Genomic DNA, 27749 nt, shown 5'->3' with positions numbered 1-27749 from the left:
CCTTGGGTGGGATTCACTCCTCCCCCCAATCATCCGTTCGCACCATGCATTCCACATTCACTCCACTCACACACGGGACCGCTGACCCACATTCATTCACACCAATACCGACGCTAACTCGCTACATTCCCCTAACTAAGCTCGTGCTCCCCATCATCCCTTATTCTAAAGCACATTCCATTTAAATTGATGCTATGCTACGTCCCCACTCCGCGTTCCATGTCTGTCCATGTCTCCATTCCATTTCTAAATTCCAAACTAAAATTCCCCTAACTCGTCCCACCGGGCCCCATGGAGAACTGCTCATGCCTCATGAGGCCGGTCTAACTAACGCTAAACCCTTCCACTAACTAGTGCTCCTTTGCCCACATCGAGGATGTTTGCTACATCCTGGCCGGGGTCCGTGTAATCGTAGTAAGGCTTGATAGGCCTTGCATCGCCAGGGTGGCGGTTTGCAACTTGCTCGTCCCCTTCCGTTGGCCGATAATTTTAAGCGTAACGTCGCCCTGTTGATCACGCCAAGCGCTCGCTTTCGAGCCATCTGCCATGTGAGCCAGCATGCGCTACTCACCTGACCTTCGTGCTGCGCGCGATCCCTGATGACGTCACTCGCACACGGACCGCTTTGCAACGCAGGCGGGGCCGGCTTTGTCGTCCCGGGGACCCGCTCCGCGCATCCCGCGAACAGTACTCGCGGCGAGCAGCATGTGCGCCTCTGTACACGTGCTCACATGGGGCCACGTGCTTTCCAAATTCACACAATTCAATTTGCTTCCATTTTAGCCATCCACCTGGTGGACGTTCCAATCATGGGACGTTCCAATGCCGGCTCCCCATAATGCAATCGTCTGCGCTTGGGCGGTTTGCAAGATACGGAACGGACCTCGCACACAGCGTCCCACGGAGCCGGCGCGGTTTCCAAAATAGTTCCGTCCGCCATGCGACCCAAGTCTCCCGTCTGGGTCGGTCCGTGTCCCATCTCCTCACATGCACTCACACATGCCATGTCATTTGCATCACTCACACGTTTTAACACACACTCTGGGACATTCACATCGGGGGCTTGTATTAGCTCAAAAGATCCCGGGGTTTCTATTCCCCCCCAAGCTCGGCATGTGCTCTTTCGCACCATGCAACGGCTCCACCTCATACGGCCTGCCACGAGGGAGCATACTGTCTCCCCTTGTCCCTGTAGGAGATTAATATGACCCTCACATTGGGTCTCGAAACATTCCACCCGCTCAACCTCAATGTCCCCTACCAGTTCTACTTGTGTGTGCTCCTCTTTAGTTTCGTGCAATTCGTCACCTTCTTTTGATTTCTGCGTCTCCGTCACCTCTTTTAATTCCTGAGTTTCTTTTATTATTTCCATCATCCCCTATCCGAGTTTACCGGTTTCTCCCTTAATTATCTTGACGTCACTCGTCACCTCGACCTCGCCCGTCGTCATCGCGGTCTGAACAACCTCCACACTTCCCCTCGACTCGGTCATTTCCTCACGTGCAGTTCTGATCCCATCCGCCATTTTCCAACTCATGTTCTGCATTTCACCCTTTACCTTTGCCAGCTCCACCTTCATTTCTTCCTGACCCGCCTTCAACATTTGCATATCACTCCTCCGTTGGTTTTGAAAATCCATTCCTATGTTTAGCATTTTTCCATTCATTTCTTGTGCATTTACATTCATTTCGTTTTTCATGTTTTGCAATATTTCCACCAACTGGCTCAAGTCAAATGGCTTTTGCGAAGCCGATCCGCCACAATCTGGCGCGGCTCCGACAGGGGTTGCCAGATCCTCCGCGGGGGGGAATTCGATGCAGGGGGAGCTCATGCACTGCCGCTGCTGCCCCCAATGCTACCTCTGGGTCTGATCGCAGGGAAAGGTCTTCCTGCCTAGTGTTGTGCTGGGCCATGGATTCTTCCAACATTCATTCAGAACCCACCTGTACCAGTCCGTCTTGGTTCGCCATGGTCCGTGTGGTGAATTGAGGTGAATTGAGGGACATGACGCGGGATCACATGTTGTGCATCTCGCGTATAAGGGGAGGTCTCCGCGGCACGAGTGGTTGTCCCCGGGGCATTGCCATTTACATCGGCTGTTCACTTGATGCTCGTTAACTGAAGGTGCTCATTGACTGGTGAGAATGGAGATTATATCGAACTCCGTGCTTACGCGGATTTAGTCTGCGATGATTAACTGCACATGTATACGTTACTGCTTATGTACTCCTAGCTGAACCTGTATTCCCCGGTGTGCCCACAGAAGCGGCTCCAATCAAATGGAATAAAGCCTAAACTCTGAAGGTTCATCTCTCGCTCTCATTTCAATTTATTCCATTTGGTTTTCTCGGCTCTCTCAACCAACGATGGACAAGATCTACAAACCAGAGAGGTTCGACGCAGACCCAAACGCGACTGACGCAGAAATGAAATGGTCGCATTGGTTCTGTTCCTTCTCACACTATCTGACCATCATCGAGGAAGGAGCCGACAAATTTGCCGCTCTCGTGAATCATGTCTCGCCCGGCGTATACAGGCTCTTCTCGGAGTGCGACACTTACGAAGCAGCGATTGACGTGCTGCAGGCGCTCTACGTGAAGCCCAAGAACGAGGTATACATACGACATCTTCTCAACACACGCAAGCAAGCAGCCGGGGAGACAATCGATCAGTTCCTGCAAGCTCTGAATCAGCTGGGAAAAGACGGCAGCTTCCGGGCCGTAAGCGCCGAGGAACACCGAAAGGAAGCCACACGGGAGGCATTCATCCAAGGACTCAGATCAGCCCACATACGGCAACGCTTACTAGAGAAAGCGCAACCCACTCTTGACAAGGTAGTCGATCAGGCACGAGCGATGGATACGGCTCAGCAGCAATCTGAGTCATTTGGGACACCGATCCTGCTAATGAACGCTGCTACGGTGGGAACTCAAGGAACCCCACTGGCACAGACACAGCCAGACATAGGGGATGGAGAAACACCCGAGGAGCCGGATACCCAGGCCACGTCAAACTCCTCAGCAACTGCTCCGGTTGGTAAATGCTTCTTTTGTGGGTACAAAAGGCATCCTCGTCAAAAATGTCCCGCCAGAGATGCCACATGCATGAATTGCGACAAGAAAGGGCATTATGCCAGGGTATGTAAATCTACTCTAAGGAAAAATAAACCCACTTCTGCGGCTCTCTACTCGCAAAATAAATTAACTGCAGCCTCCCCGGGGAATCTATCCAAGGCTATCATCAACGTACGAATTAACGGGCATATGGCTGAGGCACTGATTGATACCGGTAGCTCTGAAAGTTTCGTCAACAGCTCGCTAGTGAAGGGCAGGAAATGGGTAATCCACCCGACTGACAATACGGTATGCATGGCCGCCACCTCACTGCAATCCCGCGTACGAGGGTACTGCAATGTTGAATTGGACGTAAAAGGGTACACGCATCGGGATGTAAGGGTACTGGTGCTTCGTGATTTGTGCGCAGACGTAATTCTGGGTCATAATGTCCTCAAGCAGCACACGAGCGTCGAAATACCCTTTGGAGGAAGCAAACCTCGTCTAATTTTAAATGAGTTGACCACCGCGGAGGTGACGTCCCCCCAGCTGTTCGCTAACTTGTCGCCGGTCTGCAAACCGATAGCGATTAAATCGCGGCGATATACCACTGCTGACATGAATTTCATCACTTCAGAAACCAAGCGATTACTGGAAGAAGGAATTATAGAACCGAGCGACTCGCCATGGCGCGCACAGGTGTTAGTAACCAGCAGTCAGAACCATAAGAAACGAATGGTTGTCGATTATTCCCAAACGGTCAATCGCTTCACCCAACTCGATGCCTACCCCCTGCCGCGCATAGACGAGATGGTCGAACGCGTGGCCAATTATAAGGTATTCAGTACCATCGACTTGCGAAGCGCCTATCATCAAATTCCCATCCGAGAGGAAGACAAACCTTACACTGCATTCCAGGCAGGGAGGCGCCTCTACCAATTCAGGAGAATACCTTTCGGTGTCACGAATGGGGTAGCTTGCTTCCAATGGGTTATGGACGACATCATCTCAGATGAAAACCTCAAAGACACTTTTGTTTACGTGGATAATGTCACAGTGTGCGGTAGGGATCAGAGGGAACATGATAGGAATCTAGACAGATTCTTGAGCATTGCTAGAAAATATAATCTGACTCTCAACTACGAGAAATGCGTATTCTCGGCAAGGTCAATTGACCTTCTCGGCTACACGATAGCCGACGGCACAATTAAGCCTGATCCTGAGCGATTGCGCCCGCTCCGTGAGCTTCCACCATCTCAGGACTTGCAGACAATGCGCCGGGTGATCGGGATGTTCGCTTACTATGCGAGATGGATTTCGCAATACTCCGAGAAAATACATCCCCTAGTGCATTGCAAAAACTTTCCACCAGATGCCGCTGTTGTAAGAGCTTTCCACAACCTCAAGGATGATATCAGTAAGTCCGTGGTTTTATCGATCGACAGCTCGGTGCCCTTCGTGGTGGAAACCGACGCTTCAAATCACGCCATAGCTGCTACACTTAATCAGTCTGGGCGGCCGGTCGCGTTCTTCTCGAGAACTCTCTCTAGAAGCGAGCAGAGACACTCAGCGATAGAGAAGGAAGCGTACGCCATCGTCGAAGCGCTGTGGAAATGGAGACATTATTTACTGGGAAACCACTTCACGCTCGTTACGGACCAACGATCCGTGGCATTCATGTTTGATGGGAAAAATAACGGGAAAATTAAGAATGAAAAAATTATGAGATGGCGGATAGACCTAGCTTGCTACAGTTACGACATTGTTTACCGGCCCGGGAAGGAAAACCCTGCTGCAGATACCTTCTCTCGGGTCTACAGTTCGGCAACAATCAGTCAGGCTTTGCAAGACCTCCATGTGTCTCTGTGCCACCCGGGGGTAACCAGGATGGCACATTTCGTGCGCAGACAAAATCTTCCCTATTCTGTTGAAGATATTAAACAAATGAATGCTTCATGCCCTGTTTGTGCTGAACTAAAACCCAGATTCTTTGGCGCGGCATCTGGCAGACTGATCAAGGCCACTTCCCCCTTCGAGAGACTAAACATCGACTTCAAAGGGCCCCTGCCGACCGAGACAGACAACAGATACATATTCACCGTTGTTGATGAATATTCAAGGTTCCCTTTCGCATTTCCGTGCTCGGATATGACCTCGGGCACTGTCGTGAGATGTCTCTCTGACCTCTTCGCTATGTTTGGGAAACCTTCGTACATACATTCAGACAGAGGGCCGTGTTTCATGTCGGCCGGGCTAAAACAATTCCTACTAGAGCTCGGCATAGCAACTAGTCGAACGACGGGTTACAACCCACAGGGAAACGGGCAGGTGGAAAGGTATAATGGAGTTATTTGGAAAGCCGTAACTCTGGCGCTGAAATCGAGAGGACTGGGCCCCGAGCGGTGGGAGGTTACTCTTCCCGACGCTCTGAATTCCATACGCTCTTTGCTCTGCACGTCCATCAATGCAACTCCTCACGAACGAATGTTTACTCACCAGCGACGTTATGTTGACGGTCAAACGGTGCCCAACTGGCTGACCCATCCCGGTACAGTGTTCATGAAACGCCCGGTCCGACAAAGCAAGTATGAACCCCTGGTGGAGGGGGTCAAACTCATTGACACTAATCCAGAGTATGCTCATGTCAGGCTCCCGGATGGCAGGGAGACCACTGTGTCGGTTCGCCATCTGGCTCCCTCAGGTACTCCTCCCGCCGCTACACCACCTTCTGGCACTCCTCCTTCTGACATTTCCCCCCCAGGAACTCCGCCGGGCGACGGGGCTGCCGCGTTCCACCCGAGAGCGATCGAGGAGTCATCCCCGGCACAAGTCGAGGCTCACCAAGAGGATCGGAAGTCTCCCTCAAGTGAAACTGCCGTTTACTCCCGGAGAGGTCGACGAATAAGGCCCCCTCGACGACTCAATCTGAAATGGGAATAATCGGCATTCTCGCTGCTCATGCTCCCATATGCTCATTATATCATATATCGATGCTCATTTCCATGCTCCTACAACTCAAAATAATCACTGCTTAGCATGTATGCTTCTGTAGACCTATTAGTCTGCGTTGCTTGAAATGTATACTCCTATAGTGCTAAAGCAATCATGGTGTGTAAGATGGGCCCCTAGTTACATTTTAAAGGTGCGGAGAATGTGGTGAATTGAGGTGAATTGAGGGACATGACGCGGGATCACATGTTGTGCGTCTCGCGTATAAGGGGAGGTCTCCGCGGCACGAGTGGTTGTCCCTGGGGCATTGCCATTTACATCGGCTGTTCACTTGATGCTCGTTAACTGAAGGTGCTCATTGACTGGTGAGAATGGAGATTATATCGAACTCCGTGCTTACGCGGATTTAGTCTGCGATGATTAACTGCACATGTATACGTTACTGCTTATGTACTCCTAGCTGAACCTGTATTCCCCGGTGTGCCCACAGAAGCGGCTCCAATCAAATGGAATAAAGCCTAAACTCTGAAGGTTCATCTCTCGCTCTCATTTCAGTCCGTACTGAGAATTAAATAAAATTTCGATAGCTTGTTAATTTTTTCGATAATTAAATAAAATTTGTATTTCACCATGAGAAGTCGGTCTCAGGAACCCTACATCAGCAAGGTTTTGCTCGCTTTAGCTGTAAACTTACCTTTGGTCTTGTTTCTATGTCGGTGCCTCAGTTAAACGGAGCGCATTTTGAGTCTTGTCGTGATGTTAAACCAGCCCGCGCTTATTGTCGTAAACCCCCGACCCATGTAGGCCTTACCTCTCAATTCCCTGTCGCCTCCGGTGGTAAAGGATTAGAGACTTGTCTTGGTAACGTCAGTCTTTCTGTCTCCTACCGTCTCCTCTCCAGCCTCGCCCCCCTACTCTCTCTGCGATTTGTCCCCACCACATTTCCGCAGAGCGCTCAAGGTCTGCCAACAACCCCCTTCTGGTAAAACTACCAAAGTCACGAATCACTGCTCACCTTCACTCTTTCATTCCTCTTTTTTCCCACCTCTGGAACAAACTCCCACACACTTCAAACCCACTCTTGTCTCCAGGTCTTCAAAACAGCTGTTCACCACCATCTCTTATCTTCCCCTATCCAAATCCTTGATCTTTTCTTCCCCCATTCATCCAGCCCAAACCCACCTTCTTAAAATTCCCTGCTTTCCTTCCTGAAAGTCTCCGTAATGTCCATCTTGTATACCCTGTGTTCTCCGCCCCATCCCTTTCCCTTCCACAGATCTCCTAATGTCTCTGTTCCCCACTGTTTTGTCCTTCCCACTCCCGCCCCTCTTGTCTCATGCCCCCCCCCCCATGCTGTGCGTTGTGTGTTAGCTCTCACACGAGCCTCAATAAGGTATACAAAAAAAAAACCTCTTAATTTTGGAGGGAAAAGGGGGGGTTGTCAGGCACACCCCTGGTCCGAATCCCGTGAATTTTTTGTGGAGGTGTGCAGTTCGAATCTCACTCCTGACTACCAAACTGTGGTGGGCCAGAGGTCGGTGGCGAGAATGACCACTAGGTGGGGGAGGTAACATCATCTCCACCAAACTCTCCGGAATTGTAGGCCGTCCCTCTCAGATAACTCAGTGAGGCGGCGGGTCGCTGAACCCACTGTGGACGCCAATACCTTCACCGCGTAGCGTAGGGTCTTTTTGTCTTGAACCAATTTACCTAATTAACCACGCGGTGTCGTCTACCGGGGAACCACGCTCTCACCACGTCTTTCTCGAACCGGATCACTCTACCGACTACCAGCTGCCAACTACCTTTCCGGCTCGGATGCAGTCGAGCGGGTCTGCCAATAACGTACCAGCTAGAATGTATGGATTATCGGGTCTAAAAACCCAGCTAAACTCAGATCTGAACCATGCTGGACCAATGCAAGAAAGGACGGAAACGAACTGGGAACATTTCTACAATTGTTTTATTTACAATAAAGAAAAGACACAGGCAAGACTTATCGCAAATATACAAGGAATATTTACAATGGTGGAATAACACTTCTGCAGTTCAACTTAAAAGACGGGTCCACACACTCAGACACACACAGATGTTTTATTGAAAAGAGCCCCGCTGCCAGAGAAGGAGAGACGAGCTGGGGGTCGCAGTTCGGTTGGGTACCTGCCAATGGCTGTGCAGCCGGGCCCACAGTCCCACGCGCGGGGCTCGTGTCCGCGGAAGCCGGCGGGACTCGAACCCGCAACCTTCGAATTGCTGCTTCCACTGGAAGTTCAATGTGCTATCCGTTGCGCCACGGAGAGCTGGACTCCTTCTTGAGTCAACTAGACTCCTCCCCAGCTCCAACACGCGACACACCCAACCAACGTGCTCCTCTCTCAAAATCTCTCTCGAACCCCCCAAGAACGAGCGAAAGGCAACAAAAGAGCCCCCGTCCAGGGCGGAGCTCGGTGAAGCAGACGTCACTGTCTGCCTTGATTGGACAGGGCTCCCATGGGCCCGCCCCTTTCTGGGCGGGGTTTCGACCTTGTTGGAAAAACTCTGCCCCCTTCAGGCGTGTCTGAATCCGCCCAGAAGATGTACCTCGGCAAGCAAGACTCCGGGTTGGGTGAGTGAAACGCTTGTTCAGTAGCAGGTTGGTTTTATTGATTGGATGGTCCGTTGAATGATTCGTTGGAGATATAACCTACCTAAACCATCGCAACGCACACCTTTGTTTCTCCCACTAGACACAAGGAGGCGTTCTGTCTCACATGCACTTAACGACATAACTAACTTTTGGGACCTGTGTGTTGAATGCATATGGTTTCCAGATCCGTAACAATATGAATAGTTTACCAGATTTGAGCCTCTTGAATTTCCTGATTCTCCACTTGACAAATTTGAGAATTGTCCTGCGTGTGAAAGATGGGGATTAAATAGAGTCAAAAAGCCTATAAACAATGTATATTCTGTGACTATCTTCCAATTAATGATAATAAAAAATATAAAAAAGAATATATAATTCTTTGAGATTAACACCAAAAATGAATTACTTTGCAAGATTGATTTGAGAAATGAATGTAAAGTATGAGGGTGAAAATACACCTTTTCTGACAAGAGAAGAGACGAAACAAATGACAACCATGTTTCGTGGATTGATGATTTATTTTATTAATGATTGTCATTTTCAGGGAAATATCAACACAAGATATTGTATAAATTAAATAATGGATTATCTTGAAATTAAACCTGAATTTCGGATAAAACATCGTTTCCAAAAAAGCCAATAAAAAATTAAATAATCTGTTTTCCAAATATATAAATGAATGATTTTTTTACCCATTTGGGAAAATAAGATAAAATTTAACAACCATAAAAATCTCCCAAATTCATTAAGATGTCTCATAGTTGGTTCAAGTGGATGTGGAAAAACCTGATTATTTTTGAAGATGCTCCTCACTCCCAACTTTTTAGATTATGATAATTTAATAATTTTCACAAAGTCGAGTTTTCAACCAGAGTATCAACTACTCTCACAAGGTTTTAATGCTGGTCTTCAAAAAGAAGATATAATCGGTTTATTTAAACTTCAAAACAAACTAAATGATTACAACATTGAAGATATAATACAACTATTTTGTGATACACAGAGATGTAAAAAGAAATCAAATCCTATAACTTGTATTCTTGGTGATAATACGGATGATATACCTTCTCCCCAAGATTTGGATAAATCAAAAAAGAACCTCGTTATCTTTGATGATTGTGTTAATGAGAGAAACCAAACGGTAATGGACAGCTATTACACAAGAGGGAGACATTCTTCTTGGAATTGTATTTATCTCAGTCAATCATACTTTAAACTCTCTCGTCGCTCAGTAATGAACAATGCCAATACTTTTATTTTATTCAAGTTAAATTCAATAGATATAAACAATTTTTGGAGAGACAATTGTTCTACATTATGTTGTAAAAGGAATTTGGGGATTATATGAAGCACACAACTGAAAAATATAAATATATTGTTATGAATTTGGGAATTTGATAGCACACAACATACAGGTTCCTTTAGTCAGCTGTCGATAAGTGCTTGTTCCCTAGATAGCTCACCTTTCATTGTTTAAATGTTCAGAAATCGATTAGATGCGCTGCGGATCGAATTAGTAGTTAGGGAACGAACAATGGAGACATCCCTCCACCTCTTCTGCGAAGAGGAAGAAGAATCCTGCCGTCCAGTGACTCATGATGTCAACAACTCCCTCTCAACTCCGTGGTTGAGTGGGGGGGATGGATCACGAGGGCATGAGTCACGCCGGGCGTGGAGGAAGGGGGCACGGAGAAGGATAAGGACGAGATCCTTTCTTTGTTCTTGGTTAGTAAGCTTTTTTTTTTTTTTTTTTTTTTTTGTATACCTTGGTCGAGGCTCGTATGAGAGCTAACACACAACTCACAGCAAGGAGGCATGAGACAAGAGGGGCGGGAGTGGAAGGGACAAAACAGTGGGGAACAGACACATTAGGTGAACTGTGGGAGGGAGAGGGATGGGGATGGGACGGGGAACATGGCGAAGAGAAGATGGACGTTTCAGGAACTTTCAGGAAGGAAAGCAGGAGAAATGAAGGAAGTGGGCTTGGGTGGATTATCGGGGGTAGAAAAGATCAAGGATTTGGATGGGGGAAGATAAGAGGTGGTGGTGAACAGCTGTTTTGAAAGCCTGAAGGGAAGAATGGGAAAGAATAGAGTGAGGAAGTTTATTCCAAAGGCGGGAAAAAAGAGGAATGAAAGAGTGAAGATGAGCAGTGATTCGTGATTTTGGTAGTTTTACCAGAAGGGGGTTGTTGGCGGACCTTGAGCGCCCTGTGGAAATGTGGTGGTGACAAATCGCAGAGAGAGCAGGGGGGGGCAAGGCTGGAGAGGAGTCGGTAGAAGACAGAAAGACCACCGACCAACCTGCGGTGATTGAGTGAGAGGCCCAAAGACTCAGCTTCATTGCGGGAGATGCCGATGATCTTAAATGCCCTGGTTTCGACAGTGTGAAGCTGAGAAAGGTGGGAGGCAGGAGCACCAGCCCAGAGGGGAGAGCAGTACTCCATCAGGCTACGGACAAAAGCTTTGTAAGTGGTCAGGAGCTCAAGAGGGCCGAGGAAGGACTTAGCACGACGGAGGATTCCCAGTCGGCGACTGGCTTTTGAGACGAGGTTGGAAATGTGACTTTCCCAGCTTTTTGCTTCGGCAGAGAGTAGCCGTTCAGCAGACCGTCGGGTACTGCTTGGCTTACGTTAGGGTTGAGGCCTTCGGAAGCTTTTTGCTTCGGCTGACTCAGTGAGCTTCGGCTGAGGCCTGGCTCGGGAGGAGGCTTTTTGCTTTGGTGGTTCAGTGAGCTTCGCCTTTTGTTTGGCTCGGGACAGCTTTTTGCTTCGAGCTGCTCTGTTTTGGAAGGAAGTTGAGCCAGTTGCTCGGATCGAGCTGCGAATGGTAGCTTCTTCTTCTTCTTGGTTCGTGCAGCTCTTTGTTCTCCATTTTGGTTCCCGGCTTGGTGCGACTCATCGGCCTCTTCTTGGAGGTGGTTCCTCAGGGAAGCGACGCATCGACGGGAAGGATCGGTGCCCCGTCTCACCAGCACGTGTTGAGAAGCGCGGGAGGTGGTTCCTCGGGGAAGCGACGCATCAACGGGAAGGATCGGCGCCTCGTCTCACCAGCACGTGTTGAGAAGCGCGGGAGGATTCGCGGGAGCTCGGGAAGGGTCGCAGCTCACGGCGATTGGATCCAGCTCGCTCTCGCTGGAGCCCGGGTCCGAACAACTTGAAGACCACACGAGGTGGAGAGGTTCGAGATAGGTTCTGAGTTTCAGCTCACCTGTCTTCCTAGCTGGAGCTCGTTATTAAAGGCCTCTGCCACCATTTATTGGGTGTGTGTGTGCGTACGTGTGTCCGTGGGCCCGTTTAATAAGTCAGAACTGCTGTTAAGTGCAAGTGACTGTACATAATAAGTAGACGGTTGTAGTTCTTTTGTCATGCTTTTGTTGCTTGTATAATTGCATACGTGTTTTGCCTTGTTTAATTGCATACGTGCTTTATTATAATAAACTAGGTGAATGCACCCGGCGCTGCCCGGGTTCTTTTTGAATGAATTTAATCTTCTATACATATGTCTGACGCGAGCACAGTATCAGTTCCCTATTGGGCCATGGCCGACATAGGCTAAGGGGGTTGGTGAGGGGGATACACACCCCCTCTCCCCCCCCTACCGGCTGAGGGGCCTTGCCACGTAGCCTATAACCTTCCCGGGGCCCATCCCCACATTTTTTGTTTTAGTGATTAGCTCCTATCTTTCACCTTTCAGGAGATTAGCACGTGCAGACAAACAAACAAACAGATAAACAAAAACTTAAAATCATATGTGAGATATATTGTATACGGCGTTGGCCCCATGTCAATCGGCTGAACTTGAAAAATTAATGTTACTAAATCAGGTGATGACGTCATAATTCAGAAACCGGAAGTCGGAAGTACAATTCGTTTACATTGGGACACTCCCGGGTACATGTTCTGTCAGCATGTGAAGTTTGGTGAGGATCAGTCCAGTACTTTTCGCGTGCATAGGTCACAGAGAAACACACAGACACACAGACACACTTTCAAATATATATATATATATATATATATATATATATATATATATATATATATATATATATATATATATATATATATATATATATATATATATATATATATATATATGGAGATGTCCTTGTGTGAATGTAACCTGTTCGTTGCATCCATTCCCTCATTGAACTGCCTCATCTTGCACTCGGAATATAGTTGGTTTTTAAATAGCCGGTAAAGTGATCGGGTCCAACGGGACTGTGCGATAATACCCTGCTCGATTATCCCAAAAGGAAGCAAGCTGCTTAAGCGGCTCGTTTCCAAGCGGTCCCGTTGAGGTACAATCTCTCGGTAACCGACCTGTGCGAATAATTAGGTAAATCGAATATTTGGTGATCGGACCCTGTATCGCGGGTACAGTGCGGACAAGGTTGTGGTGGGATTGAAAACCCACCCGTGACTGGTTTCTGGCATTGTTCCAGAAAGTCACGACTGGATTGTCTGTTCGGTGGGCGAAGCGACCACTATTGGTTAGACGCGGTCGTTCGCACGCCGACGGGCGGCAAATCTACAACAATGTTATTATAAATCTTGTGGGTAAATCTGCTTCTGGAAAAAACTTTCATAAATCAAGGTTCTTGTGCGGTACAAATGAGAATATTGTATATTTGCTTAAAAAGCACCACGTAGTTCGAATTGTATCAACAACAACGAGAGCAATAAGACCTGGAAAAGTAGAAGGTGAAGATTATTAATATATTTCAGAAGAGGAATGTATGCGATTGAGGAATGAAGGCCAAATATTTGAGGAGGTTTCTCTTGGTACAACAAAATATTCACATTGTAAGAGTGAGTTAAAGAAACTAAAATGTGGTGGTCTTGGGATATTAGAAATTAATCCAGAAGGAATGAGAAATTATTAAACATCTGAGTGGTAATGTGGTGAAGATTTTATCATTCGGTTTTGATGTTGATGAAGAAACACAACATAAGGGCATGAAAAGCAGAGATACAAGTATTAGGGAAGAAGAAATTACAACTCACATTAATGTCAATAAAGAATTTGATGAAATATTTAAAGAAAAGGATTTATTTGAACACATCTACTTTAATGATGAAGAAAAGGAAAATTTCCCTGTTGACCTTTACAATTCAGTAAATGATATTGTTGCGGATTCGCGCCCGCCGGCGTGCGAGCGGCCACGTAACTCGAATCGCGGCACGTCGCCCACCGGACGGACAATCCCGTCGTGACCCTCGCAGACTAACGCCGGGAACTAGTCACGGGTGGGCCTTTCGGCCTCACCACGATCGTGCCAATCGGCCCCCCGCGTGGGATAGGGTTCTTCACCAAATTCGACCTACCTAAGTACCCACACGGAGGGTAGACCGGGCGATCGCACCTCGCCGCAGGTCGACTTCGGACACGGGCCACTTTAAGCGACCCGTTCCGTACTATCGGGATAACTGAGCGGTGTTATCGTCAACCTCGACGGTTCCGATTAATTATCGGGCGTATTTAGCCCACGAACAACCCTTTACGTGAAGTAAGATGGAGATTCAATTGAAGAAAAGACGAAGCGAAACGGGAAAAACAGTTCAACATAAAGCACATTTATTCCACGGCAAACGGAAAGCACACATATAAAATTATCACAATTATGCACCAAAAGCAAATGTAACAAAAGAAGAAACAACAATTACGCACCAAAAGCAATTGCAACAAAAGAAACACAATGCAGATCTACTACCGACTACGCAAGCACACGGCAACACTTACACAGTTTTACTTCACAGACGGCGCCGACAACACATATACTCCAAAGCAAAAGAAAAAGGGGGCCACCCTCAACGATAAGGGGGCAGACGGGCCTGGGGCCGAGACCGCGTCGAGCCTACCCGTCTGGTGATGAGCCGCAAAATGGCGGCGGCGCCCCGACTCCGCGGGCCTCGCTGGCACTGCCTGGAATGGGGTGGGAACGGGGCCCCCTTCTCACACTATCTCAGCGCGGGGGGAAACAGGGGGGGGTTGTTGATGCTCGGGGGAAAGAGGATATCTGGCTGGCTTGGGTCCCGCGACGAGCGACTCCACTGCGACCTCGACCGCGTTCCCGGCCTCCCCTCTCCGCAGCTCCCCGACTCTGACACGAGCGCAGACCTCCACAAAGCTTCTTGGCTTCTCCAGACTCTCCGGACCCCGACCGACCCTCTCTCGACTGATTTCGCCGCCGCCACAACTCTCCAACTCTCCCTTTTCTCAACTATCCCAAATTCGCCCCGCGCTCGGCGCTTTATAGTCCGACAGGAGAAATCATATGCAGATTTTTGGATCAGGAACGGCTCGGGGGCGGAGTCACGCTCCCCCATTGGACGGAGGAAAAGTGGGCGTGAATCATTCTTGATCCGCGAATCTGCATATAGCGATTATACTCCAACGCGCCTGGAGGCGGGGCCAAATCGCCCCACGCTCGCTGATAGGACGGAACAGAAGTGGGCGTGAATCATTCTTGATCCGATTTCTCGGAAAGGCTGGTGTTTTTGCACCCGCTGCTCGGTGCGCGCCCTGTACGAGTCCAGTATCGGTGCCCACAAGCGGCGCGGGAATGGCGGTGATGCGATGGTTGCGAGGGCGAGTTGTGACGGTAAAGCTCGTGGCTGTTGGCGTTGCTGTTGTTGTGAAGCGGCGTTGCGGTTGGTGGTTGGTGTGTGAAAGCGGTTGTGGAGAAGGTGGATGTTGTGAAGGCGGTTCTGGAGAAGGTGGCTGTGGTTGTCGAGATGCGGTTGGTGGTGGTTGTGGTGGTAGTAATGGCGGTTGGTCCAAAATAAAGATAGTAAAAGAAAAACGGCTATCTAAAAGGGTCGCAGCCCGAATGAATGACATTTATTCCCTCTAAACAATGGGTTTGGGCTAACTACACATATACTTACAGAGATATCTCACCTATGGGACCTGAATGGTGGTTTGCGAATTTCGTCAACCACAACACTACCCCCTCCCCTTTTTACAGACTCGTCCCGAGTCGTCAAATTTTCGTGCGCCATCATGTGTAGTTCTCCCCGAGTACATTTTACCTACGGATCCCTGAGTGCGACATTCATGGTATTCGTGTCCCCAAAATAAATAACCTGAGGGCTGAGTAACTAACTAAACAAACCCACTCACACGGATGACTTAAATAAAATTGCCGGCGCTAAGACAGACATGCCGGGGGCGCACTCATATTTACAGTACATCTTAACCTTAACTTACAAATTTTACACTAAACCATGGCCCAGGATCAATGGTCTCTGCAAAAAGAAAGCAGTTAGCAGGGAGCCAGGCTGCTCGCATGCAGTCTCTGGCTCAAACAATGCAGGTGACAGGGAACGTGGCCGGCTGCTCACACGCAGTCCAAGGCCTTTCCTTTTGAAAATGAACCCAGTGAACCACAACGGTGCATGGGTTGCACAAACGCAGTCACCGTGCCAGCTCAAGTGGCACACGCAATGAGCTCAACGGATGGATGGATGGATGGATGGATGAATGGATGCACGCAAACACGGTGCATGGGCCGCCACTGCAGGCCCGTGTTGTAGCTGCCAACAGGACAGTTCTCGCAGCTTGCAAACTGTTGCTTTCTGATCCTGGCGCACATGGCAATGAACAGGGAGGGCAAAGCAAAAATTGAACGGGGCTGGTGAACAGGGGCAGTGGGCATGGCATGGCAAAGGTGATCAGGCAAACACAGCCTGCAGAACAAGGCCGCTGCAGGCAAACACAGCCGGCAGATGAACTGGCCGGCACAGGCCTTGCAGAAAATAGCTGCAGACGATCCGGCCGGTACAGACCTTGCAGCACAGCAGCTGCAGCCGATCCAGCCGGCACAGGACTTGCCCCCCATGAGTGCCCCCCATGGCACCTCCCCTGAAACGCACACGTGGCAGGCTGGCTTCCCAGGCCCCTTTCCGAGGGTCACCCCTGCCCACAACACTGCCCACGCGGCTAACGGCGCCCCGGGCCCCCGCACCAAGCGGGCTCAACCGTGCCCACTACGCTATCCCGGCCCCCCATGGGCCCTTGGCCTACTACGGCCGACTAGCCTGGTGCCCGGGGTACCCACTCAGCGATACTCACCTTTTGCAGCCACGCTCCCAGCCTGTCAACAGGGCTCCTGCACCCCTCCAAATGGGTTTCGAGCCTACATTCACACCAACAACAAAACGACCTCCATTTTTCAATTTAACTAACCCCCTAACTCACTCTACACTGACCCCGGGGTCCCTTGGGCGGGAGTCACTCCTCCCCCCAATCACTCATCGCACCATGCATTCCCCATTCACTCCACTCACACAGACCCGCTGGCCTCACTCACTCACCAAGCACATGCTTCCACTTCACTCACCAACTCTTGAACACACTCACCGCTGGACTCTGCCATCCTTCTAACTACCTCCCCTAACTAACTCGTGCTCCCACGTCGTCCCTTAAACTAGTAGCACGTTCCTTTTAACACTACGTAGCTAAACTACGTCAACTCTACACATCCAAAGGCTGTCACTGTCTCCAATTAATCCCATCAATCAATATCCCAACCTAAATCTGGCTAAAATCCCTCTACCTAATCCATTCCACGGGCCCCATGAGGACTTACCCCTGCCCCATAAAGCCGGTCTAACTAAGCTAACCCTTCCCCCTAACTAGTGTCATCCTGTGCCCTGGTAAGGGGGTCCTCCACCCCTTGCCCGGGAATCCTGTGCACCCGAAAGTGAGGCTTGCTTTTTATTTTTTTTTTTTACATGTGCAGCACCAGCGCGGCAACTCACAGCTCGCGCACTTTGCACCTGCCCGTGACGTCATGCAGCTGCACGTGTACCTCGTCCCTCCTTGGACGGTACCATCCGGCAGGGATACCTCTCCTGCCGGATTCCAACCCCGCGTGCAGCCATAACATCACCGTGCGCATAAAAAAACACAAGCCCCACGTCTCGAGGGGTTCCCCACGCGAACACATGTGCTTTTCCCATTGGAGCTTAACACACACGATCGCGTGGAGAACCCGTCCGGTCCAAATCCATAATCCTGCCTAAACTTTGTCCGTCCGCGGGATCGGCAAATCCACCGCGTGCGTTTCCGGACCGGGACTTCACTCTCGCAAACGAGCACGTGGGGGCCTCGTGCGTTGCACAGCACGGACCTCGCGCTCGCTGCTGGGTGACCCCGGCACGGTCCCCGAAACAGCTACAGCCGCTACCCGGCTTTTGTCCCTCACATGTCGCCGTCGTAGTCTCCATTCCACCCACGCACACCTGCGTGTTACGACGCTCACACTCCACTCCATTACATTCGCCCCGGGAGATGCGGCTGCATGTTCACACATGCCCACCGACATCTCCCTCACACACAGTGACCTTGCACACGCTGTCTCTCTCACACTCGGCCGCTCACTCACGCATGCCATTACCCTTGCACACGTGGCTCCACTCACTCGCGGCCTTTCACTCACTCGTGCCATTTCCCTCACACAAACCATACTACTCACTCACGCGGGGGCACTCGCTCGCGGTGCCTCATCCACACACGGCGTGCTGGGAAGCACGCCCTTCTGCACACTTACCACCACACCACTCACACACGGGGTCGCTTCCACACACGGGGTCTTTGTCACCCACACGGTCGCTCTCACACATGCCCTTGCACCCGCGCTATGCGTGCGTTGCAGCACGCATTTCGCCACACTCGTGAACACACACCTCGACACCACACACACCGGGACAACCACACTGGGGATTCGTGTCCCCACAAGGGTCTCCTGGGCCTCTATACCCCCCAAGCTCTCCGTGCAGCTGTCCACAGCACTCCTCCCCTCGACCTCGCAAAGCACGACCGAACCCACCTGGTGGTGACTCGCTTCAAGGGGGCATACTCCCTCCCCTCGTTCCTGGGGGAGGCCATCCCGTTGCTCGCACCGGGTCCCTGCACGGTCCGCCAGCTCACCCCCATTATCCTCCACTACCTCCGTGTGTGTGTGTTCATCTTTAGTTTCTTCCACCCCGTTTTCATCGTGTAGTCTTTCCTCTATCGTTCCCATCTCCCGTGTCTCTATACATTTATTAGTTTCTGTTGTCCCCTCGTGTCTATTAGTCTCTGCTTCTTTCTGGCGTCTTTCCCTTATCTTTATGTAGGTCAACCTTGCTTTCTCCTTAAGTCGCTCCCGTCATTCCCTCTGTTTCACTCCTTGCTCTTTCACGATCTCCGCGTACCTCATCCTTGCTTTCCGTCTTAATTGTTCTTTTCTCTCCCTCGCAATTCCTTTCACCTCGTCTCTTATCTCCCTCGTGCACGTCTCCGTCACCCCAATTAGTTTTTCCCTTTCGGTCACTGTTACGCTTCTCGCCCAACATGTCCCCCGAATTATTTTCTCCTTACCCGCTTCCACCGCGGGCCCGACAGCCGTTGCACTCCCTCCCAGCTCGTTCGCTCCCACACGTGGCGTCGCCATTTTAAGCTCCCTGGTCACTGCCTTCATGCCCGCCTGCAGGCTTCGGCCCATGTTCTGCATCTCACCCCGCAGCTCTTTCATTTCTTCCTTCATGTTTGTTTCCATTTCGTTCATTTGCTTGTTCATGCTTTTTATTTCGTTTTTCATTTCATGCGCATCCGCATTCATCTTTGCCAGCATGGCGAATAGCTGGGCCATGTCGGGTGCGCTTGGGTGAGCCGATACGGCAAGAATCGGGAGGTTTTGGCGGAGGGGGGGAGGGGAGGTGTCATACACCGCGGCCGCCGCCGCACCTATTTCGGGCTCTGGGTTCAGTTGGGCGAGTTCGTGTTCCTGCACAACCAACATTTCTTGCACGGGGATTTCATCCTGGACCATGGATTCTACACATTCTAAATCAATTTCTAATACCCCCGGCTCCCACTCGCCTTGAGACGCCATCTTATTTCTCGTAAAAGGTTAATTTGAATCGCTCGTAATTTGGAGGGAATCGGGGGTCGCTCCTCTCACCCCTGGACCGATTCCCGTGAATTTAGCTGGAGACAGGAGAGCCCGTTTTCCCGCTCTCCGACACCAGTGCCGCGAGGAGGGGGATGGGTTTGTATCCCACTCCTGACACCAGTGTTGCGGATTCGCGCCCGCCGGCGTGCGAGCGGCCACGTAACTCAAATCGCGGCACGTCGCCCACCAGACGGACAATCCCGTCGTGACCCTCTCGGACTAACGCCGGGAACTAGTCACGGGTGGGCCTTTCGGCCTCATCACGATCGTGCCAATCCCCCGCGTGGGATAGGGTTGCTCGCCAAATTCGACCTACCTAAGTACCCACACGGAGGGTAGACCGGGCGATCGCACCTCGCCGCAGGTCGACTTCGGACACGGGCCACTTTAAGCGACCCGTTCCGTACTATCGGGATAACCGAGCGGTGTTATCGTCAACCTCGACGGTTCCGATTAATTATCGGGTGTATTTAGCCCACGACCAACCCTTTACGTGAAGTAAGATGGAGATTCAATTAAAGAAAAGACGAAGCGAAACGGGAAAAACAGTTCAACACAAAGCACATTTATTCCGCGGCAAACGGAAAGCACACATATACAATTACCACAATTATGCACCAAAAGCAAATGTAACAAAAGAAGAAACAACAATTACGCACCAAAAGCAATTGCAACAAAAGAAACACAATGCAGATCTACTACCGACTACGCAAGCACACGGCAACACTTACACAGTTTTACTTCACAGACGGCGCCGACAACACATATACTCCAAAGCAAAAGAAAAAGGGGGCCACCCTCAACGATAAGGGGGCAGACGGGCCTGGGGCCGAGACCGCGTCGAGCCTACCCATCTGGTGATGAGCCGCAAAATGGCGGCGGCGCCCCGACTCCGCGGGCCTCGCTGGCACTGCCTGGAATGGGGTGGGAACGGGGCCCCCTTCTCACACTATCTCAGAGCGGGGGGAAACAGGGGGGGTTGTTGATGCTCGGGGGAAAGAGGATATCTGGCTGGCTTGGGTCCCGCGACGAGCGACTCCACTGCGACCTCGACCGCGTTCCCGGCCTCCCCTCTCCGCAGCTCCCCGACTCTGACACGAGCGCAGACCTCCACAAAGCTTCTTGGCTTCTCCAGACTCTCCGGACCCCGACAGACACTCTCTCGACTGATTTCGCCGCCGCCACAACTCTCCAACTCTCCCTTTTCTCAACTCTCCCAAATTCGCCCCGCGCTCGGCGCTTTATAGTCCGACAGGAGAAATCATATGCAGATTTTTGGATCAGGAACGGCTCGGGGGCGGAGTCACGCTCCCCCATTGGACGGAGGAAAAGTGGGCGTGAATCATTCTTGATCCGCGAATCTGCATATAGCGATTATACTCCGACGCGCCTGGAGGCGGGGCCAAATCGCCCCACGCTCGCTGATAGGACGGAACAGAAGTGGGCGTGAATCATTCTTGATCCGATTTCTCGGAAAGGCTGGTGTTTTTGCACCCGCTGCTCGGTGCGTGCCCTGTACGAGTCCAGTATCGGTGCCCACAAGAGGCGCGGGAATGGCGGTGATGCGATGGTTGCGAGGGCGAGTTGTGACGGTAAAGCTCGTGGCTGTTGGCGTTGCTGTTGTTGTGAAGCGGCGTTGCGGTTGGTGGTTGGTGTGTGAAAGCGGTTGTGGAGAAGGTGGATGTTGTGAAGGCGGTTCTGGAGAAGGTGGCTGTGGTTGTCGAGATGCGGTTGGTGGTGGTTGTGGTGGTAGTAATGGCGGTTGGTCCAAAATAAAGATAGTAAAAGAAAAACGGCTATCTAAAAGGGTCGCAGCCCGAATGAATGACATTTATTCCCTCTAAACAACGGGTTTGGGCTAACTACACATATACTTACAGAGATATCTCACCTATGGGACCTGAATGGTGGTTTGCGAATTTCGTCAACCACAACAATATTTTCCAATAAATAAATGGATGTGAAAGAAAGAACAAGAAGATTTAAGGAACATCAAGAGTTTGTTTCAAAAGTTGTAAAACAACAGGAAGCATCAATAAGAAACGCAGACAGAAACTAATGGGGGAAGAAGCATTTGAAAGTAAACACGATATATTTTTGAAACCACTTTTAAAAACTTCTCAAGAAAAAATTATAGATACTTCCACAGTTCCCACAATAGAATATCCTCCGAAAAAACTTCAAATGTTAAAAGATTTCAGTCAAATGACGGAGGAAGAATTGGAGAATGTCGAAGAATTAGAATATGATGAAGGATTATTTTAACAACTGGAAGAGATTAATCAATCCCCTGATTATATTGTGAAGGCTCCTCAAAACAATGAATATTCAGCGGATTCAAAAACCAAAGCAGGACTCATTCCAACAGAACAACCAGCGATATTTCATCTTGTTCAAGAAAAGGTATTGATATTTAATGATGAATTGTGGTTCTTGAGTTCTGCTCAACCCCCTGTTAAACTAACTCCGAGATTAATATTTCTTCTAACAAAAGATGGAAAACAAGGTTCAACTGTGAGGGATGAATCAAAGTATTTTGATAAACCATTGGATTTGAAAAATAAGGATGATAGACTAATCCTATAATTAAGAGAGTCCAGCAGACCAACATATTCTCTATCTGGTAAAAGTAGGAAGAATGAGAAGGAGAAACACGTTATTCAGGCTTAAAGTAGCCTTGGTTCAGGTGTTAGTTTGCTTTCAAATGGCCCATCACAATTAGTGAATAGACTGTTATTGCTGTTAGGTAGTAAGAAGGCTGGAAATAACAATTGTTTTAATGAAGCATCAGCCATTTTAGACCAATTGATGAACATGAAAATAATTAATAAATATCAATACAAAGACATTTTATCCCATATAAAATAAGATGAGAAGCACAATCCTTAGTTTTAATTTCACAACAAGCGACCACGCATCTTCATTTCCATACCCACTACAACTTGATGCAACAAAAGAATATGAGGCATCTTTATTGTCCATGGAAACTTATAATACCTTATTTAATATCACGAAGAAAAATGATGTTTAGTTATAATCCGGGAAGTGGATACAAAACGATAACAGTTTCACCCAGAGCATATGAAATTTCTCAAATATCTTCCAAAATTGCTCGCCTTATGAAAGAACAGGGTGATGAACCAAAAAATATTGTTTTAGATATTAAAAAACATACTTCAAAATGAACGATTAAACTTAAAAATAACTACAAGGTTGATTTCACAATTGATAATTCATTTAGAGAGTCATTGGGTTTCTCCTCAAAAAAGATTGAAACTAATGGGACGTTTTACAGTGATAATGTCATTCAAATATCCTCAGGCATAAATTCGGTATTAATTCACTGTGATTTGATTGATGGCGCTTATAATGATGGAATAAGAACAAATACAATATTTTCATTCAACGCATACTAAACCCCAATTGGATATAAATTCAATATGGAACCAAAAAATCTGGTTTATCTCCCTGTGTCTGGAAAAACCATATGCAGAGTAAATTTTAGGATGACCGTCCAAGACAATCGCATGATTTATTTTAATAGAGAAATTATATCCATCAGAATTCCCCTACGTGAAGTTTTCCAATAAATAAATACGATGGTTATTGTCAGGAAACACGAGTTGGGAAAATATAAAATAATTACAGGGGATGGGATGTTCCTTTCCCCATACTACAAGGGTGAAGGTATGTATCTTGGTAGAGGATGCTATAAACCGAGGGGACAAAGGGGTGTCGGACCTCAATTTATAAAAAAGGTGATGGGAGAAATTGATACTCTAATGGGTATAGGTTCAACTATTCTTCAACGTAAAGACCTAATTGGTTCAACTGCTTCTGCTTTGGGAAATGTAGCTGGTGCTATAAAGAGTATAAAAGATGCCCAAAAGGAATCTCATAAATTGCAAGCAATAAAATAAATTTAGAAAGGCAACACTCAGTTGTCTCCCCAAGAACGACAGAAAATAATTCAAATACTTGGATCAGGGTTTTAAAAGTTTTAAAATCTTTTTTTCTAAATAAATAAAGTATGGAAGCAATTGATCATATCTATGATTTGGATGATACCATTTAGTCCAGCAGCCGAGGGGGGTAACCCTAACATCTCTGATAAAGTTTTTTTCTCTGCTGATTATTCACCCTTGGGGTGTATCTAATGATATCCGGGTGCGTGTGAACCTGTCACCCTTGAGCAATTTGAAATATACAAGATGGCGTCCAAGATGGCTGCCAAAATCGACTAAAAGTTGAAAATTCATGTTATTTCAGTGTTTTCTGCTATAGACCTCTGAGTTTTTGGATGTCATATATGTTTTAGGGTCCACTAATTTAAATAAAAAGGGTTTGTGATGTATTTGCTGTTCCGTTACTGTAGTAACTACCAATTATAACTACGATTATGTTGGTAAAAGATGGTTAGAACAACCAAATTGCAATAATTTCAAGAAAATGTTTATTGTTGCATTATTTTGTTGTTTCTCTATACATGAACTAATGACAATAATGTTTTACATAAAATAGAATTAATGAGTAATGAAGTTATGGTGCCATGGTAACCATGACAACCAATGCAATTGTGATGTTTGAAATAAGCGCTGAAGATATATAACATAAAACTGTGCATTTCTGATCGAAGTTAAATGTTTTCATACTCTTAGATCATGGTGGGTTAAATTTGATTCATAAATTATTTAATGTGGCCATGGTAACCAAAAAAATGTTACTAAGAATGTGTTCTATGATATTTTGATAAATACATTTATTGTTTAGTCTGGCAGCCATTATGTCTATTTTTACTTGCTGTTTATTCAATAGGATATTATTAGGGTAGATAAAAAATATCCAGGTGGTTGTGATGTCATCCATGAACAATTTGAAGAATCTAATATGGTCGCAAGTGAAATAATATATTACATTTTGAGGATACTTCTTTCCACTGAGCCTTTTTAGCACACCACCAAATGAGACGCTCAGAATATCTACTATTCCTGATTCGGCCATCAATGTACCAATGCATTCACAGTAACTCATTAATAAATGCATTCCACCAAATCTAAGGTAAACGTTGCTGAATTTGTGAGTGTCATCCCAGAGGATATGAAATGCAACTCTGTATAACTGCTGGTCAGCTGTGAATACCACGAATTCCTGCCCTACACTTGTTGACACTTCTTGTGCCTTTAACATAGCAGTCAACATTGTGGTTGGATGGGCGGGGGATTTGTCCATCAGCGGTAGGTAAACAACTCTTGTCTTCGGCTTCAGAGAATGGCCGTGCTCACGACACAGCTTGGTGTTGTAGCCATCAAACTCTGGACAGTCACGTTGAAAAACAATGTCTCGAAAGAATGCAAAGTCAGTTTCTTCAGCCAGGCTTCGCGAAACGTCTTGATATTTCTGGAAACTTGAATGAAGTATCCCTACGGGAACATATGGCATTACAGGTTTCTTTTGACCAGTATATAAGGACGAATCACTAAGCTGTTCCTCTACTGTCGGTTGAGACATATCTTCCTTTTTAAGGTGTCTGATAGCCTTGTCTGTATGGTTCTGATTTCCATGAACTTGCTGTGTGATGATCATTGCTAATGAATGCGTTGACAGCTTTCCATTGCGGGAGTATATGTCTGTATAAAAATTATCAGATACCATTTGAACTAGCCAATGCCTTGCATCTGATATTCCTTGTTGGCTGAGCTTAGTTGCTGCATCAACTGCAGCTGACTTTTTGAAGCGGAGTAACTCGTCATAACTGCAGGTGACTCTGTAGTCATGCATATGACAGACAGTCTTTCTTGAGTCACTGAGTAACACACCAAGTGCTATTTGAAGATCAGTTGGGTGATTTGTTACAACACTTGTTACTATATTTCCGATCAGGATGACTGGTAAGGAATTGTCTAACTTCTTGGATACTGAAGATAACAGATCCTGCAGTGTCACTGATATGCTATCAGTTGCTAAATTTGTGTCTGTATACCTTCTATACTGAGATTTATCGTGAGTGATTTCCTTGCATTCCTTTAGAATCCGCTTTGCAACCTTACCAAGACGACTTTCCCAGTCATCTTCATCATCCTTTATGACTTTGAACCCAACTGTACCACAATTTTGAAAGGCAATTATGTTTGCATATCCAGGTGATGACAGGACAAGAAGCTCATCCGCAAAATGACTGCTTAGTTTAGTGATCAAACGTTGGCGTGACAACCCAGAACCACATTGACTCGTATACTCTTTGAATAGTTCAATGGAATTCCAAATCCTACATTTATCCTCTGACATCATTTTTACCACATATTCTAGAGCTTGATTCTCTACCTCCTGATCAGATTTGGTGTCATTGTCATCACAGACAATATTTGGGTTCGCCATGAACCGACACATGCAGTCCCTGTGATAACGAGCTTCTGCTGCATGCAGGTCACTTACGGCACCATCGATACGGCTTCTGACTTCACTGGCCCATCCATCACCATGCGCATCACACTTCTCCTGCATGTACAGTTTGTATGATTTTTGTTCATGCTGCGAATATGTTGTACAACACATATATGCTGGCCTCCATCGCTCTGGACTTTTGGGATCTCTGCTAAGATCACACATCTCTCCACAATAAAGACAGTTCATCTTAAAATCAAATAAAGGGCAGGAATTGCATAGTTTCTTGGGTGGTTGAGGACCAATATCTGCAGTTTCTGGTTTAGGTAAATTGGACTTTGTAGTGTATTTAGATACACAGTTTTTATGGTATTTTATTGTGAGGCTTGGGTTTTCTGCAAGTTGTCTTTCAAGGTCAATGTGCAGGCCGTCCCTATATGCTTTGCTTGCATTGATAATTGTATGCAACCGTGCTTGTCCACAATTTTGTGAGCATGGCTTTGTAGCATCACATTCACCTCCATATCTGAATTTGAAGATGAATACATCATCCATTATTCACCTGCAAAGAAAGAGAAACAAATCTATGCACTACCTATATCTACATCAACTGTACAAAGCATTCTTAAGTTATCTATCAAGTGATATATGAAAGTTGAGTGGTTCGTTGTCTTTGATGAATGCATTTGCCCATCCAATCTAAATTTTAAGATATAATAAGGTCCATTATCATTCTGAAATGAAAAAAATCTTTGCATTAACATTAATGTTCAAAGCATTTAGCATTAATTCATCTAACAAGCAATTATTAAAGCTTTACCAGCTGAATATCTTTTGTGAATGCAGGTGTCAGCGGTTTGGCTTCATCCATGTTAGCCATTCAGTCACTGGTATCTTAATTATAAAACATTTTGTAAAGGCAGCAATAGTTTTAATTGGTTTCTGATACCTTAAAAAATTGGAAAAAATGCATTGCATAACTTGTTATCAAGCCTGGTTAAAATTATACACACATATTGGATAGTCAGTGATCAAATTATTTCACTTGCGACCATATTGGATTCTTCAAATTGTTCATGGAAGACATCACAACCACCTGGATATTTTTATCTACCCTAATAATATCCTATTGAATAAACATCAAGTAAAATAGACATAATGGCTGCCAGACTAAACAATAAATGTATTTATCAAAATATCATAGAACACATTCTTCGTAACAATTTTTTGGTTACCATGGCCACATTAAACAAATTAATAATCAAATTTAACACACCATGATCTAAGAGTTTGAAAACATTTAACTTAGATCAGAAATGCACAGTTTTATGTTATATATCTTCAGCGCTTATTTCAAACATCACAATTGCATTGGTTGTCATGGTTACCATGGCACCATAACTTCATTAATCATTAATTCTATTTTATGTAAAACATTATTGTCATTAGTTCATGTATAGAAAAATAACAAAATAATGCAACAATAAACATTTTCTTGAAATTATGGCAATTTGGTTGTTTTAACCATCTTTTACCAACATAATCGTAGTTATAATTGGTAGTTACTATAGTAACGGTACAGCAAATACTTCACAACCCCTTTTTATTTAAATTAGTGGACTCTAAAACATATATGACATCCAAAAACTCAGAGGTCTATAGCAGAAAACACTGAAATAACATGAATTTTCTACTTTTAGTCGATTTTGGCAGCCATCTTGGACGCCATCTTGTATATTTCAAATTGCTCAAGGGTGACAGGTTCACACCCACGTGGATATCATTAGATACACCCCGAG

The 27749-nt window shown here is 47.1% G+C and overlaps 2 protein-coding genes across 2 annotated transcripts; one reads left to right on the top strand and one right to left on the bottom strand.

Annotated features, from left to right (window-relative positions):
- The first annotated feature begins 964 nt into the window (after positions 1-964).
- Positions 965-24242, top strand: LOC147033745 (uncharacterized). The gene is made up of 3 exons (XM_085882376.1): positions 965-2138; positions 2264-3137; positions 24228-24242. Exons 2-3 carry the CDS (start codon positions 2367-2369, stop codon positions 24240-24242), a joined length of 786 nt encoding a protein of 261 aa, XP_085738502.1. The 5' UTR covers positions 965-2138; positions 2264-2366.
- A 185-nt stretch (positions 24243-24427) lies between these two features.
- Positions 24428-26505, bottom strand: LOC147033744 (uncharacterized). The gene is made up of 2 exons (XM_085882255.1): positions 24709-26505; positions 24428-24451 (listed from the first exon to the last, which is right to left on the bottom strand). Exons 1-2 carry the CDS (start codon positions 26503-26505, stop codon positions 24428-24430), a joined length of 1821 nt encoding a protein of 606 aa, XP_085738381.1.
- Between the last annotated feature and the right edge of the window lie 1244 nt (positions 26506-27749).

Source organism: Eptatretus burgeri, chromosome 1 (assembly GCF_056783735.1).
Source record: "Eptatretus burgeri isolate ZD-2024b chromosome 1, Ebu_testis_v1, whole genome shotgun sequence".
Lineage (NCBI taxonomy): Eukaryota > Metazoa > Chordata > Myxini > Myxiniformes > Myxinidae > Eptatretus > Eptatretus burgeri.
This window is presented reverse-complemented; position numbering and strand designations above follow the sequence as displayed.